Raw genomic sequence first — 16,218 nt, 5'->3', positions numbered from 1 at the left:
TGACACCGAAGTCAGAGAATAGAGGGAAGGAAAATTGGCCATGTCGTTTCAAGAGAACCATCCCGGCATTTGCCAGGAGCGGTTTTAGGGAGGTCACGAAGAACCTAAATCCAGGTGGCCAGACATGGATTTGAACTGTCATCCTGACAAATGCGAGTCCAGTACGCTAACCACTGCACCACCTCTCCTGGTACTTTTGTTAGAGAACTGAAGTATCAGTTCTTCCTCAGCAACAGCCGAGGCTGTACTAAAGAAAAAAAAAAAACAAACAGTACAGAGCAGCAGATTGTTAATGCAGTGACTTGCAAATTTTTCTTGTAGGGCACTGTGTGGAATGCAGAAAAAAGTTCTATGGCCATACACAAAAATTTGGATGAATGTATCTTCGGTAACTATGGGCATATCTGGAAAATATGCAAAGCAAAATGACTGTATCCAGAATGAATTTTAACTCTGGAGCGGAGTGTGCACCGATTTGATACGTCTTGGCAGATAACTCTGACAGACTGGGTCTATAACCTGGGACCTTGGCTTTAGCTGGATGAAGTATTCTATGGACAGTTATACGAGCAGAGCTCACAATCTGACCCCACTGCTTTACATCCATCAGTACTTCATCTCCTGCCTTTCAAACTTCACAGCAGTTCTGCATACCTTGTGGGACTAGAACCCTTAGAAGAAAGACTACTGCAGAAAGATAACTTTCCCACAGCCTGGAGAACTGTTTCCAGAATGAATTCACTTTACCCTTATCTCTTACAAAATACATACATATTGAGCAATAACAGTTGGAGGCTTTAGTTATATTAACCTGACAAATGTCGCCATAAAGTATAGTTGATGTAATAAACATTTATAGTCCTTGCTTTTATATGAACACATTCACACTGTATTTAAACTTTAAAATTACTGCCAATCACATATCAGTATGTCACGTTAACTTCATGTTTGTATCCACAACACTAAGCACAGTTTTAGGAACATCACTATGAAACCCTTTCACCTGTATCACCACAAACACTGAACTGCTCTCACCTGTTCTTAGACAGGACCACAAATTGCAACATTTTTATTCTAACGCACCTTACATTTATTAGACTTACCGGCACCATTATTGTTGGCCTTAACTGAGCTGGCTGCATTCCTGGATATGAATATGCAGCAAGAGATGGGTAGTATGCCTGCATGGGACTATATGCCGGATACCCTAAGTAGCCAGGATACCCTTGAGCATACATCTGTGCAGCTGCAGCACTCTGTGCATACATCTGTAATTATTAAAATAGTGCTTCAGCAACAATGAACAGGAAATGGGCTTAAAATATTTACAGTGAGCTTGTATGCAAGAAAAATGCTGTATAAAATGATCATGAAGATCTGACATCCATATACACTTGCAAGAATTCAACATTATCCTTAGTTGCCTTTGTTAGGAAAATAACTTCATGGAGCCAAAACTAACGTAAATGATGTTCTGTATTCCAGGATAGTAAATTACCATTAAGTAAATGCAAGTATTTCATTTTGGGGAGAAGTCAGTATGACGACTAGTCAATATCTGTCACTGGAGAGTGCTTCAGTCACAGATTGAATATGCAAGCATGTACCTTGTGATCATTTCTGAACAGCCACCAACCACACTAAACGATACCCACTTCATTAAATAACACATCTCATGTGATGGCAACATAGGGCCAACAGAATTATCACATTAATTGTGCAGGAAAGAATTTAATTTACTTTTGCAAGTTCATTTACATAAAGGCTTGCAACTTTATGTTACAAGACTTTTATGGAATCATTCTATGTCCAATAAGCAGTTTGTGTAGCCCTTACCAACCATCACAGTATACAACACTGTTTCCTATGATACACATCAGTCATTTTGAAAGATGAGTCCAGACTTTCCTGAAGAAAATTTTGTTCATACAGCAAATTTGACATGAAACACTACAAACCCACCAATAATTTAGAGCAAATGTATTAGTTGTTTCAATATGTTACTTTATGATATACTACTTTATAAACTACAATTGGACATGGCACCCATAAAATGCTAACAAACGGCTTATTACAAATCCATAAACATTAACAGAGATTAACAGCAATGTTACCTGCTGATTAACTGCTGCAGGGTGTGCCAAAGACTGGTCATATGTGGGTGGTGGCCCTTGTGCAGCTGCTGCAGCAGCATACAAATGGGCTTGTGATGGAAAAACACCATAGGGAGCTGCTCCAGGCACTTCAACAGAAATATAATAAAATGATTAGTCTCATTCAATAACAAGGTAACAATTAACTTTCATTGGACTTCAATAATACCTTCTGACTATGTTCACTGAGCATCATTACAATGGGATGCAATCACGATCAATGATCTACAGATAATATAAATGATAAATCACATGATAGTAACTGAAGTACTTAGTACTGTCATTTGGTTCTTTCTACAAATTTAGTGAACAAATCACCCTGTAAACCACATTTAGATTAACAATGCCATGAAGAATGATAATTAGGTGAAGATGATACATGAAGGCAAACAAGTTGACCCCTGATCTCCAAATTACAGAACTAGTGTTTACCATTTAAACATCCTTCCCCGATATTACTCTATTTTAAGTCACTTTTCTGGCAAATTATATAGAAGAAAGCCCCTCCATTTTCTCAATGTCATCAACAAGTTTTTACTGACCACTTATTTGAATAAGTTAACTGGTAAGGTTAACTAGCTTAATAAATTCTGGATCAAAATAAGACACCAACTGTTAAGTTTCATAAAATCCAGTTCTGTAGACAATCACTTTGCTTAAGTTAATGAAATACTTTGCAATAAAGTTGTTAGCTGCACAAATTTGAAAGCAAATCAGACAAGCCATTCACAGTGGTCTCAGAACTCACAAAGTTATGTTTCTGCATACACTATGTAATTTTTCACAGACAATGATGAAACGTTAACAGTAAGGATTAACGTGCAATGAACCCTGAAATTGCCAAATTTTATAATAAGCAAACATCTTACAAGTGCACTTCTATGACATACTATCAGTCTGACAGTTCTCTCAAGACAGAACATAATACTAACACTTTCACTGCTACATACATGCTCTCAGCATTCCTTGCCAATAGAAAGCATTCCAGCCAATATCGAATACTTATAATCCGATTTTTCAGAAAAAATTAGGTGAAAAAACAATTTTATTTTTGCTCATCTTACAGCTCAATATCTTCACTCAAAGAACTATTTCTTTTATTATTTGTCATACTTAATTGCATCGAAATGAAACATTACACAAAATTTTGAAGAGCCTACAGAGAGAAAAATGCATTCCGTCAACTTTGCGTATGGTTGACATGAGATTTATTTAAAATTGAGTGTACAATGAAACCTCATTTCATTCTACATTTTATATACGACAGACACACATGACACTTATTCATGCCCTCGCGCATCATGAATCATGTGGTCATAATTGTCATCTCAAACTATTCAAGAGTTGAAATGAGGTTTTTGCAAACATTAATACAAAGTGAGGTGCATATGTTGTATGATAAATACTCTCAACTTCATCATTCATCGCAATACGGAAGTAACTCGTCTGGAGCAATTCGAGGTTGGTGGCTTAATCCATAAGAACTGTAGGGTAACACAAGCAGCACACCTACCGAAGTCCACAGCAACTGGGGAAATGCGCAGCAGGACGTGAACACACATCCACAGCAGTGAAAGGTTAATTAAACTAGTATCATAAGACTACTGTCTGCTTGACCAGACATTTGTTGCACTGATATAAATCTGAATGTTTATCACTTAATATTAAAATTTTGATTCCAAATTTTCCATATTATGAATGGGCAATAAAGAAACCTGAAAGATGTCATCTTTCTGTGTACTGCACAACTTCACCAATGTTTACAATAACTTCTTATCATGCAACAGTTATCTCACTGTCTTAAGTAACGACAACCCCCATAGAACACCAGTAACTACCAATAATCATTTCTATTACAGGCACTGAATTTTTAACAGGTAGCTGCTGAAGTTCAGTATAATAAATAAAGGAAGGATACAGTTTTTAATATCTCAACTGAAACAACTAAGCATAAGTCCAGAGTAACATGCTGAAGCAAGTCGGCTACAGCCTTTCGGAACTAACACAGGATTTGCCTTCAGTGATTTAGGGAAAAATCAAATGATTGTACACAGGTGGGTATTTTAATTCCATTCCTCAAATAAGTGTTCAGTTTTAACTATGGTCTTCTCTCAAATTCAAGAGAATTTATTTTGGTAACTGCACTCTACTGTTTGAATAGTAGTTTTACCACACAACAATTACCGTTTTAGTTTTTGAACATCAGCACTCTTACACAGCAGATATACAGTATGGTAAATTATTTTGATGTGTGTGGATAAAGGACTGCTATATGGAATCCCTAAGTTCCATAAACTAGACCAGATATCTCCAAATATGTAATATGCATCCCCCCTCCTCCTCCCCCCCTTCCCCCCAAGCACCACATGTTAGCTTTTCTTACCTCCATAAGTACCAGGTGGAGGTGCTGGTACATAACCTGCTGGTGGCTGTCCTGCAACAGGGTAAGCTGCAACACAAACCAGTCCTTATTGAAACACACATTTATAGTATGTAAGTAGCTGACCAAAGCAATAATAATGCTTTGTTACACAACTACTTCCAGTTTTGTCAGACATGGTGAGGGAAAGTAATTATGGACACCTAACACTATCACTTTGCAAAATTTTGAAAGTTTCAAATTTAAGTCGTCTTATACAAGTAATGCTTTACCTAAATTTTGGAAACAATGTCCTGGTAATTTTAAACAAAAGCTGATAATTTCTCACCAATTTAACTGACACTAATTTCTGGCAGTATTTTATCTTTAAGAAGTATTCCTATTGTCACCTTAGTAAGTAGTAACAGGAGAAGAGAAACAGGCCCTCACCAGAAAAACAGTTTCAACAAGGCTGTCAATCTGTTCAGAAGTAGCTCCGTGTGTTTTCACATCAACTTGCAAAACAAAGTGGCATGGAAAACAAGCAGCTCACTATTCTCAAAAATTACACATCTATACCTAACCAAATTTGCAAAGGCAGTCATAATATTACACAATTTGTCAGCCTTGTCAATCTACTGTAAATAGTGGCCTACTTCTCTTTTCCAAAGAAGTTTTGAGTTAGTGACTCCTGGTTACAATCTGACAGGGAAAATTACATAGAACATTCTACCACAAAGTTCTTTCCAGCATTGTACTAACATTATATGACAAAAAAAGGAAATTAAAACATTAAGCTTAATTCTGCTGCCAGAATATTCAAGAATCTTACCAGGACATTTCAAGAGTTCAAAATTGTTCTTCACAATGCTAATATGGAAAATTATGTTGAACACTGAAAACTGATGAAAAGGGGATATCAAAGATAAAATAAAATCTTAAAATTACATAAACATATTCAAAACAGAAATAGTATACATGAAACATCTAGGTGCAGAATACAACTCACATTGCTTTGTTCAATTACACAAAAATTAATCAACTTTAAAAAATTAAAGGTCAATTTCTACAGCCCACACCAAAATTAAAAATGTACACAAACTAGATGGACCACACACAAAAAAACAAAGCTCATCCCAAAAAGCATGCTTTTTAAACTTCCACAACTTTAAGTCTTAAAATTCAAAATAAAATGCTTGTCATGCAACTAAACTAACATGCTATGCACTGCAAGAGTACACCTAACAAATAGCAACACAGAAACACATTGATGCAAAGCAAGTTTTGAACATGCATGTTATATCTATATTTGTATATGAACACTGGGATACATGCTCGCTCTCTGTCTCTCTCTCTGTGTGTGTGTGTGTGTGTGTGTGTGTGTGTGTGTGTGTACCTGCGCATTTACACATGCAAGTGCATGCATACTTGCATTAACTTATAGACTATAAAATATTTACAAAGAAAACAAATATTCCAATTATATAATACAATTGCAAACCAAATGTCTGAAAAGTTTCAAATTCCAAGCATTACATGAAATATTAAGGTGCATTTATTATGTCTAGTAACAGATTTAGAAAATTCCAGAGGTCTCTTTACAAGTCAGAATTTTGAAGCTGTATCAATAATGTGGGTTTTAATTACTGTCAACTAGTGTCTGTAAACATGACACAGTGAACTAGTTGAAATCATCTTTCATCAATAGTGCACAGCAGTATTAGCTTCTTAATGGAAACTGAAGACAGGAGAGAGAGAGAGAGAGAGAGAGAGAGAGAGAGAGAGAACAAAACATTTTTATACATATGACAAACATTCTCACTTGATAAAATCACCCAAATGTAAATATGTATGTGTTCAACATGGTGTTTTACATACTCTAATACCAACATCAGACAGAACTGCAGGAGTGCTATTGCTATTACTTCCCACACAGTTTCATGACAACTCACAAACCTAAGCAGTCTTATTCAAAGTATGCCAAAGGAGTGCAACGCATTCACATGGAATGTATTACATATAAAATAAATCCTGCAGTTAAGTTCATAATAAACATGCACCATTTAAAATACTTTTAATCCAGAATAGTTTCATACAGCACCATTTTTAACAATTGCCTTATTTCTTTGCAGAAACTTTTGCTCACACTGTTCTCAGAGTTCCTTGAAACTAACCACTGCATATAATGGCAAAGATACCATTGAAACATGCAATACTTGTCACTCCGGTATGGCTTCAACTTTATTAACTATAACCCAAAATGACTACTGAAGCAGATAGACTTTTGTGCTAGTTTACAGCAGTGTTGTCAAAATTTAAGACAAACATCCATGTTTCTCTTCACAAAAACAGTTTCAACTGTAAACCATTTTGTCCCAATATTCAGAAAGACCAGAACCATTTCAAAATACCAGGGGAATTCAACAAAGTCTAAAGTTATCACTGAAAAACCTGCTTTTGTCTTCCACAATGGCAGTAATTTTAACTATTCCTGCTTTCATAGCACTGACAACTCTTCAGATACCACCATGAAAGACAGCAATCTACAACCTAACCCATGTTGCCCAACAATATATTTCTATTATTCTTTCAACACACTGCAACTCATTTGGGCATTGCAGTAATACTGGAGAATATGGACTTTAGAATTCAGGAAGTTAACAGTCATCCTTATAGGTTTAAGGAACCTAATGCAGAAATGGACAACAGACATATAAGAAAACAATGAACATGATAGTAATCTGACAAAGAAATTTTTGGATGAGCAAGTGATAAGCAATGTGGAAATCTTCAAAACTATGAGAAAGGCAATAGAGAAATTTCTATTTGGTCAAGAACATTGAATGCATAGAAATGGAAATGCCGTGTGGCTAGGGCCTCCCGTCGGGTAGACCGTTCGCCTGGTGCTAGTCTTTCGAGTTGACGCCACTTCGGCGACTTGCGTGTCGATGGGGATGAAATGATGAAAGAGACAACACCCCGTCATCACGAGGCAGAGAAAATCCCTGGCCCCGCCGGGAATCGAACCCAGGACCCCGTGCGCGGGAAGCGAGAACGCTACCGCAAGACCACGAAAATTCTACACATATCACTTAGAAATTAAATCACGAAGGTAGAGACTTATAGCAGTACAGGTGTAGCAGCCAGGAGAAAGACAAGGGTAGCATAGGGAAAAATATTTTGGCAGAACATCTTGCTATCACATGCTCTAGTGAAAAGAAAACTAAAGGTAAGTAGAATGAATGATATACACAGAAAGGAAAAATAAGAAAAAAAAATGAAGTGTTATACTACTGCTGTCCCAGTACACTGAGAATTTATGTAAAAACTGAGGTAACAGAACCAAAATACCAGCCAAGATGGTGAAAGCAAAGATGTAAGGGCAATGTAACACACTGCCTGTAATAGACAGTGTCAACTTCCCAATAAAGTATATATTGTTCCACTTACACCAAGGTCAAGACAACTTAAAGGAACAAAGTTAACACCTTGAAAGGTTGCCTCAAGTGATACACAAAATGCACAGGACAAAATCAACGAAGGGGGGGGGGAGGGAATGGAGTGGGGGGGGGGGGAAGAGAGAGAGAGAGAGAGAGAGAGAGAGAGAGAGAGAGAGAGAGAGAGAGAGAGAGAGAGAGAGAGAGAGGGGGGGGGGGGGGGGGGAGCGCGCAGGGGGGCAGGAAGGAGAAGTATCAGTTTACAGAAAACCTGAACACACAGTGTAGACAATGATGTGTAACACTGCACATATTACACCAACAGCATCTGCAGTAACTGAGAAACAAGTATGGGTCAACTTGCTGAGTTCCCACACAGTCAAAGCGTTCAGGAGTAACGCGTACAGTAAATTTAATTTCTGATCTCATTACCTAATTTCACATTGACATGAAAATTAATGAAATGTTGACATCCACAACTTACTACATTAAGTGCACTGATTACTAAAAGACTGTCAAAAAGTGACTTAAGTTAATTTGATAAAAGTAATCTTCTAGGCCTTCAACAAATAATGGAACATTAGCACCCATTTGTAATGCAATGACTGTACAGCAAGTGTTTACTGTATTGATGGCCTGGATGCTGTCCATAAGCCATCTGCTACACTTGCAAGTGTCAATTTCCGCTTAATACAGACTGCACATTCCATGCCAAGTGGTCTTTTTGATACTTTCACAAGAGTACTAAACAATTATAGATTATAATGAAATATGTCAGATGTAATTCAAGTACCAGTGGGATACAGGCCCATTTTCAATGCACCTCCACCTTGTTATGGGTTTGGGCATTAGATGTTTCTACTACAAAACCAAATAGTTTTAGGCGATTTAGAACATGGTCTTTCTGATGAAAATGGTTTTAGAAAGTTTGCAGAAGATTTTTTGTAAATGGGGGCCAAAAGTCCTTTTCAGCATTTTTTTAAAAAATTGTCATTTTCCTGCCCTCACATTGTACACTACTGGAAAGCAGTTGGAAAATTAAAATTTATATTCTAAGATCTTGTATTGGTAAGCTATCTCATGCAAAGTACCCCACAATTACTTCCAGAGATATAAAAAACTTCACATTTTTCTAATCATCTATTCTTTTCGGCATAGCATAAATAGTTCTCAGTTTACTTGCCGTGTTAAATTTGGATAAAATCCCGAGCTTTCGATGACTACCTGTATCATGTTTGTCATGGGTAAAACTGACTGTCGTGGACCGGTGAGGCTTCCACTTTTTTGGTACAACCTCCTTGTCGCGAAAGACTTCGTAGTCATACTTTTCAGCATACTTTGCTTTAGATTATCCATATGCAAATCTCTCAGGAAATTTTTTATTATTCACTTAAGGGTGCAAAAAATTTAATAAGATGGCCTAATTTTATTTCTCTCAAGAAAATTTGCCAGCGATGTCTGACATTTGCCGAAAACTCATGGCTGCACTGCTGGTAACGGTGCTATGAGGTCAAACAAATGACTATCTCTGCAAGTATTAAATTGGCAAAAGTAGAACTTAAGCAATGTTTATTGGGTACATGTGCAAATGTTCACACAAAATTTCATTAAAATCTGTGATGATCCTGCAGGAACTTTTCCTAAATTTAACCATTTTGGCATGGTATAGCCGAAGAGTAGGTTTATAAGACTGTATAGTGAATAAAGTATAATAAGCTGATTTGTACCAACAATGGAATCTGCTGAGAGTTCATATGGTCCTATCCTTGTTTGGAAGTTTATTCTTTACATGGCAATGAATGACAAATTTTATGAATAATGCAACACTTAGTACCTACATCGACAGTGCAGCACTTTAAAAAGAACAGCACAATTATAAAGGGGATAGCACATTTTTACAGGAAATCTAGTACAATAATTTGATGATAGATCACACAGACACCTAGCCTAAATCTAACACCTTACATCACTAAAAGCTCCAATAAAACACCTGAAATTTTAAACTTGAGAGATACTGTTTTATAGTTTCCATTAATTATAATTTACACCTGGAGGTAATTAAAGAAATAGGAAATTAAACTCACCCTGTGGTTGGTTGATGTGTGGCCGTATACTTTTATCAGTGTAGAACCCCCCCCCCCCCCCCCCCCACACACACACACACAATAAATTCTCTGTACTGATTTGTGTGTACCACCATGTATGAATCAATTACAGATGAGCTAATGCCTTCTCTATTGTGTTTACTTGTTGCAGTACATCAAAGAAGCTTTTAGAGATTTTGTCCTGACTGAAGGTCTGCACAAACAAACACTTTGAGTTCCAAATAAGTTATCTGGATTATACTCAATTTGCTAATGTAATACTGATATTAGTTATGGCTTATGGAAGCTGTTAGGAATATAAATTTTTCACATTTATAAATACTAAATGTTCAGCAGAAAACACACACACACACACACACACACACACACACACACACACACACACACACACACACACACACACAGATTCTGACAATCTAGTGAGAATGCTGCAGTCTATTTACAGCTAGGTAGTAATGGTTTCTGCTTTTATCAATTAGGATGTCCTTAACTACACCACCTATTCTAGCATTGTTTCAAACTGGAGCACTTTAACAGCTACAGATGACCTTACCAACAGAAAGTATTCAAAGACCAAGGCAAGATCATCCACTAAGACAATGTGCACTCAAGGCAGCAAATGCACAATATTTGATGGCAGTGCCAATGTACTGCTTTCTCTTCCATACTACACTCTTCATATGTTCTCACTGGCAACTGAATCAGACATTCTTTCAAAAAACTTGTTCAAATTAAATCACTGTTATATAGTTACTAGCACAATACTTTGTCTTTTCCTTTGCATCAGTCAAACACTGCAATGGCCAAATAGCTATAACCTTATACACCAATAAAAAAATCAGTGTTGAATGTTCAACCCACTACCTGAAGCACATTTTAGACAGGTACAGTAAAATGATATTTGTTGGTTTGTCACATGGTAGGCTAGTATTTGCTACTGGGCACTATCCCACCATGCACCTTATGCATACTTCAACACTTATGTTCTGTCTACAGTTATATTCTTATCACAGCACATCATAATTGACAGTAGGAACTGAACCTGCTGTGGGCCTAGCAAACTCAACAGGACACTTAACCCTTTGTATCACCACAATGCAGTTCTGCAACATACCATTTAATAACCATACATAATTTTTTCTCATCTTATACCATAACATTTGCAGTGTTCCAACATTCTCAGAGACCACATCAAATATATCTGCTGCAAGTATTTGTAAACTGTTTTCCATGGATACAAGTTATCTGGTGTCTTTTTTTTCCCTACATGCAAAATATCTGAAAGAAGTGTTGTGCAAGACTTAACTGACACTATAACTAGTGTCCTATTTTATACATTTTGATAGATACATCTGGAAAATGATACTTTATGTATATAAGTGAAGTTATTTTTATGTTGTAGAAATGCACCACTGTGCAAATAAGATCTTCAAAACTCAGCTATTTCATGCATGATACTCAATGTGAGAGACCTGCTTCCTTAAATGATAAAGCAATTTGCTTCATGCTACAGACTGATGTGGGGTTGTTCAGACTAAGCCTGTAGCAAACTCAACGAAGCATTTAGTAACGTGGATCTTGACAAGTATCTGACTTTTTAACAAGAACAAATGCTTTTCTCAAAATCTTGACAGCAAAAAACATTACATGCTACACAAACAACTGCACAAGTGGTGTTATAAAAGGAGCTTTAAGCTCAGCAGTGCATTTGGGTTTGCTTACAAGTTTGAAGTTAAACAGGCAAAGAGAATTTCAGAGAGAACCAAATATGGTAGCTTCAATTATAGTTTAAAGGAACATATATATTTGGTTAAGTGTCCAGCCAACATCCACAATCTGTGGAGTAAATGTTTCTATGGTTGGTTGGAGGGTTAGTAAGATAGCAAAAGTCTAGCATCAATATTTGCAGAGGAAACACCTATATCACAAGTGCAATGCTATGACAAACTACGAAAAATATTTCTACTGACAGGCCATAGATTGTTGGTGAATATAATTGACACAGGTGGGGTGTATCTGATCAACAGTATCATGGGAAGATATCCCTAAGAGCAAAAGATGGCATGTACATATGTTCCACTACTTCCCTTACATGACTAGGAAATTTCTGTTTACTATACAAATGTGCATAGAAGGAGATTGAGTTTTCAGAGGAAACAATGAATTCAGAAGAATTCCCACTTTATCTGGCAGAAGTATTGTGCAATACAAACATAACACCACCTGGATGCTGAAAATCAAGGGGATTCAGAGGATGTTCAAGTAAAGAAACAAACATGCTTACAGCATTTGCCACCAAAAACCTGTACACCAGGACCAAGTTGGTCATCATCCAATATGGATTAAAAAGTGGATTAGTTACAAATTCCTTTGATGTACAGGTTATGCACACACCATGTGTGAGAATTTGACTCACTGTTTCAACAACCCCAACAACTGCTTCAAGAGGTTTCATATCTAGCAGCACACATGAAATGCTATACTTCATATGTAAAAATTATGCCTTGGTATCAATGTCTGAGGATTGCAACACTTTTTTCAATAAAAACTGTTCTTTGAAAGAAATTTATTATTTTCCTCCTCATGCCATGCTTACTGAAGAACAATTTTAGCTATTACTCAAATTTAAGTTACTCAGATACAACAGGTTAAGTTAACACTGACCACAATCTGCAATAAAAAGACTGCAGAAGTGCAAGTTTTGCGCCCATCAAGTTTATTGTACAAAAGCAGCATGTAAAGGAATAACATATGGGACATCAAACTGAGCAGTTTCTCTCCCCCTCTGCCTTCTTTTTGGCATCACAAATTACACTTGGGATGATGTTTCAAGATTAAAGTATGTCAACATACATACCCTCCAGTTTAATTCTACTCAATGAAAAAGTTTTGGCTTTGAGTATTTTAAAAAGAAAATGTTTCCCCATTTCATTTCAAAACCTGGAAACTGCTCTTCTTATGAAATGATATAGCCCTCAAAAATTCCGTCATGAACATTACACAGCTGGAAAATAGTATTAACTGTGCAATGAGACCACATACCATCCTAAAGAAAAATATTTACAGCAGCTAGATGCATCAAAATTCATCTCAGAAACTGGCCAATATATAATACTAACTATTCAACTGACTCTTCAAATGATGATCTGCCTACAGAATTACAAAAGTTTTGGCCCTAAAAAATAGCTTTATCATCTGTACAGAAATCCGTACCACAACATGGGGGTACTAGCTATCACCATAGCAGGTAAGATGTGTATATTATGTTCAGATATGTCTTATCATATTTGGCTCCATGTAGTAGCATTAGCAACAATAAAATAAACAATTCTCACATTTTAAGGCAATTTATGCACAAAGAAACTTACTGCCTGTGACACTTTGAATTTATCACAAATGTGATTTGGGAATACATTATTTCCAATGCTTCCTGTGTGTGAGGCACCATACAGACTTAAGTCACGACATTGTTCAAGAAAAAGTTATAAGAAAAAGTTCTTGAGGAGACCAACTGGAAATTTGTCTAATAAATTTAAAACTTTAAATATTTCATGTAAATCTTACATGACTAAAAGTTACATGACTAAAAGTTACATTCCATACTGATAAAATGAAAGCCAATCCAAGTGTATTATGCACTGTCCACCACTATTAATCAAATGAGATATTTTAACAAGCATTATAGCATGCAAATTACAGTTAATACATCATTACAAACCAGTCCTTCACAGCAGATTAAAGAAAATTTCTTCCACAGCTACCCTGTTTTCACTAACATTCAGTTCAAAATCAGGTACCCCATTTTCACTAACATTCTGTTCAAGAAATACACTGACAATTTCAATCTTTAATCTGTGTAGGTACTGGTTATTACGTAAAACTGCTAAGCTGAACAGTGCTGCAATGTGGAATCTTCACTCAAACAGCCTGCTATACATCTTAAATTTTTAACTTTTTTATATGAGATAAGCAGCTATAGTTTATCAAAGACGAAGATTCCAAACTGTCAGGACTCATTCCTCTTGCTACAAGTTAGCTATATCTTTCACAGCATTAAAAACAAGTGCAAAAAAGCACTATAACACACTGAGACAACATGCGTCAACTAACTTATAACACAAAAACTGGAGATCATCTCTGACATTAGTACCGTGAACTGGCCAAATAGACAAACAATATTAGTTCACAGAAACAGCAATTATGCAAACTGCCTAGCAATTAAATAAAATCATTTATTGTGATATTGGCAGAAAGAACAGAAAATTGATATGACATCTTGAAATTACAGCTTAAGGTATTAATTGTTCCTGGAAGATCTCAACAGCTTGCGATAGTTGGAAAGGACAGAAAGGATCAAAGGTTCATGAAAATTAACTGTATCGGCATTAATGACAGATTACATATGCAGTTTCACAATTCACCGAATGAATATGGACGAGATTACCACTACACCATAACGTAGAAATTAGAAACTAACAAAATTAGATCAGACATTTAGTGAATTGGGCCAGTAAAACCACAACAAAATTAACAAATGTGTGGCTACAGAATATGTAAGAGATTATTCAACCTATTTAATTTGGCACAATATCCCTAACACAAGCTTATCTGATAATCGAAAATTTCTTGGCAGGAAGGGGAGTTTGAGAATGGGGTATACTAGGATTAGCAAAGTAAATACACTATGCAGTTCAAGTGAACATTTGTATAGTTTTGATTAGATGTACCTGACACACACACACACACACACACACACACACACACACACACACACACACACACACACACTCTAATGGCCAAATAACTATTTGCTAGAAGTAAAAATTTGTGACATCTAATCAATTTTAATACAAATGGCAAGTCTAAATAATCAGCTGTGAAACACTGCTTGTGCACCACCAAATTAATGCCCACATAGAAGGTATGGAATTTACTTCTGATAGCATTCAAGACAAACCATTTTTAAGAATTAAATTACACATTCATTACTGCCTGACTTCTAACCCTTTTCTCCAATATACATATTAGTTTAAATGCAGCATGCCTCTTAATATGCTCTTATGAACAACTTGATAAGCAAGTATATTGATATTGCAGTTACAGACAGTGCACGACTTAACTACCATGAAACTATGCCACCAGCAACCAAACAGCTATTCAAATTTACATCACACCACAACCAGTGAAGTCACAATACTATCCACACAAAAATCCAGGAATAATGGAAATTTATATGCTTAAAACACCAAGCGGAAAACTTCTTCGGCCATCACTCACCTAGGTAGTCAACTGTGATCTCACATAGGTAAAGGTAACACTGAGCAACATATTTGATGACAAAGCTGCAGATGTGAGGTAGTACAACTGTTCAGATTTATATTTAAGTAAAAAAGGATGCAATTCTAATGTCCAAAGAAAAACAAGTGAGTTCAAATTAAAGCTTCAAAAAGTGAGAAATCTAAAAAGCTTTCACTTTTGCTCATGTAATTGTGTTGTCTATTACTCTTGGCACCCAATTACATATTAGGACAAGATACTTACAAGGGACTGGAGATACACTGGTGTGCAAAACTTGTATGTAACTTTCACACAATGCATTACTGTCACATAACAAATCTATGGAACTTGGACCGTAGGTAGAAAGAACTGCAATATGGCACAGAAAACAATGAATACACAATGAGATGAACAGCAGTAACTTTTATTCAAAGACAGCAATTATACAGAAGTCCCCACAATTTATGATGGTTCCCTAGACACTACAGAAGGTGGGACATTGTTTTAAGGGGGTTGCATGATCACAAAAGATGGCACTGGATGCTCAGCAATGTGCTCCCATGCTTGCAATGAGGTTGGTGAGGAGTTTTTGTGGAACAGAGTACCATTTCTCTACCAACACAGTTGGTCATTGGCGAATGTGGATATGTTGCAGTACACCTCCCCATCACATCCCACACATGCTTGACAGGATCTGATTCAGGGGAACAGACAGGCCAGTCCATTTGTTTACTATGTTCTTGCTTCAAGAGCTGTTACACCTGCACTGTTCATTTTCATCCATAAAAACAAAGTCTGGGTCAAATATGCCCCTGAAAAGATGCACATTGTGAAAGAGTGTCACAATAACATTGACAGGTGAGTGTACCATGTTCAGAGATTTGGAC

At 36.4% G+C, this 16,218-nt stretch overlaps 1 protein-coding gene across 3 annotated transcripts in view; it reads right to left on the bottom strand.

The window, feature by feature from the left end:
• The window catches only part of LOC126248785 (DAZ-associated protein 2-like), a 55,681-nt gene that overhangs the window by 29,898 nt on the left and 9,565 nt on the right, over window positions 1-16,218 (bottom strand). For all 3 annotated transcript variants that reach the window (XM_049950162.1, XM_049950164.1, XM_049950163.1), the window contains exons 2-4: window positions 4,537-4,602; window positions 2,115-2,242; window positions 1,104-1,268 (exon numbers count right to left, since the gene is read on the bottom strand). In XM_049950162.1, coding sequence (XP_049806119.1) covers window positions 1,104-1,268; window positions 2,115-2,242; window positions 4,537-4,602 — 359 coding nt within the window. The remainder of the gene's footprint in view (window positions 1-1,103; window positions 1,269-2,114; window positions 2,243-4,536; window positions 4,603-16,218) is intronic.

This window comes from Schistocerca nitens, chromosome 3, assembly GCF_023898315.1.
Source record: "Schistocerca nitens isolate TAMUIC-IGC-003100 chromosome 3, iqSchNite1.1, whole genome shotgun sequence".
Lineage (NCBI taxonomy): Eukaryota > Metazoa > Arthropoda > Insecta > Orthoptera > Acrididae > Schistocerca > Schistocerca nitens.
The sequence above is the reverse complement of the archived record's forward strand: the minus strand, read 5'-3'. Positions and strand labels throughout refer to the sequence as shown.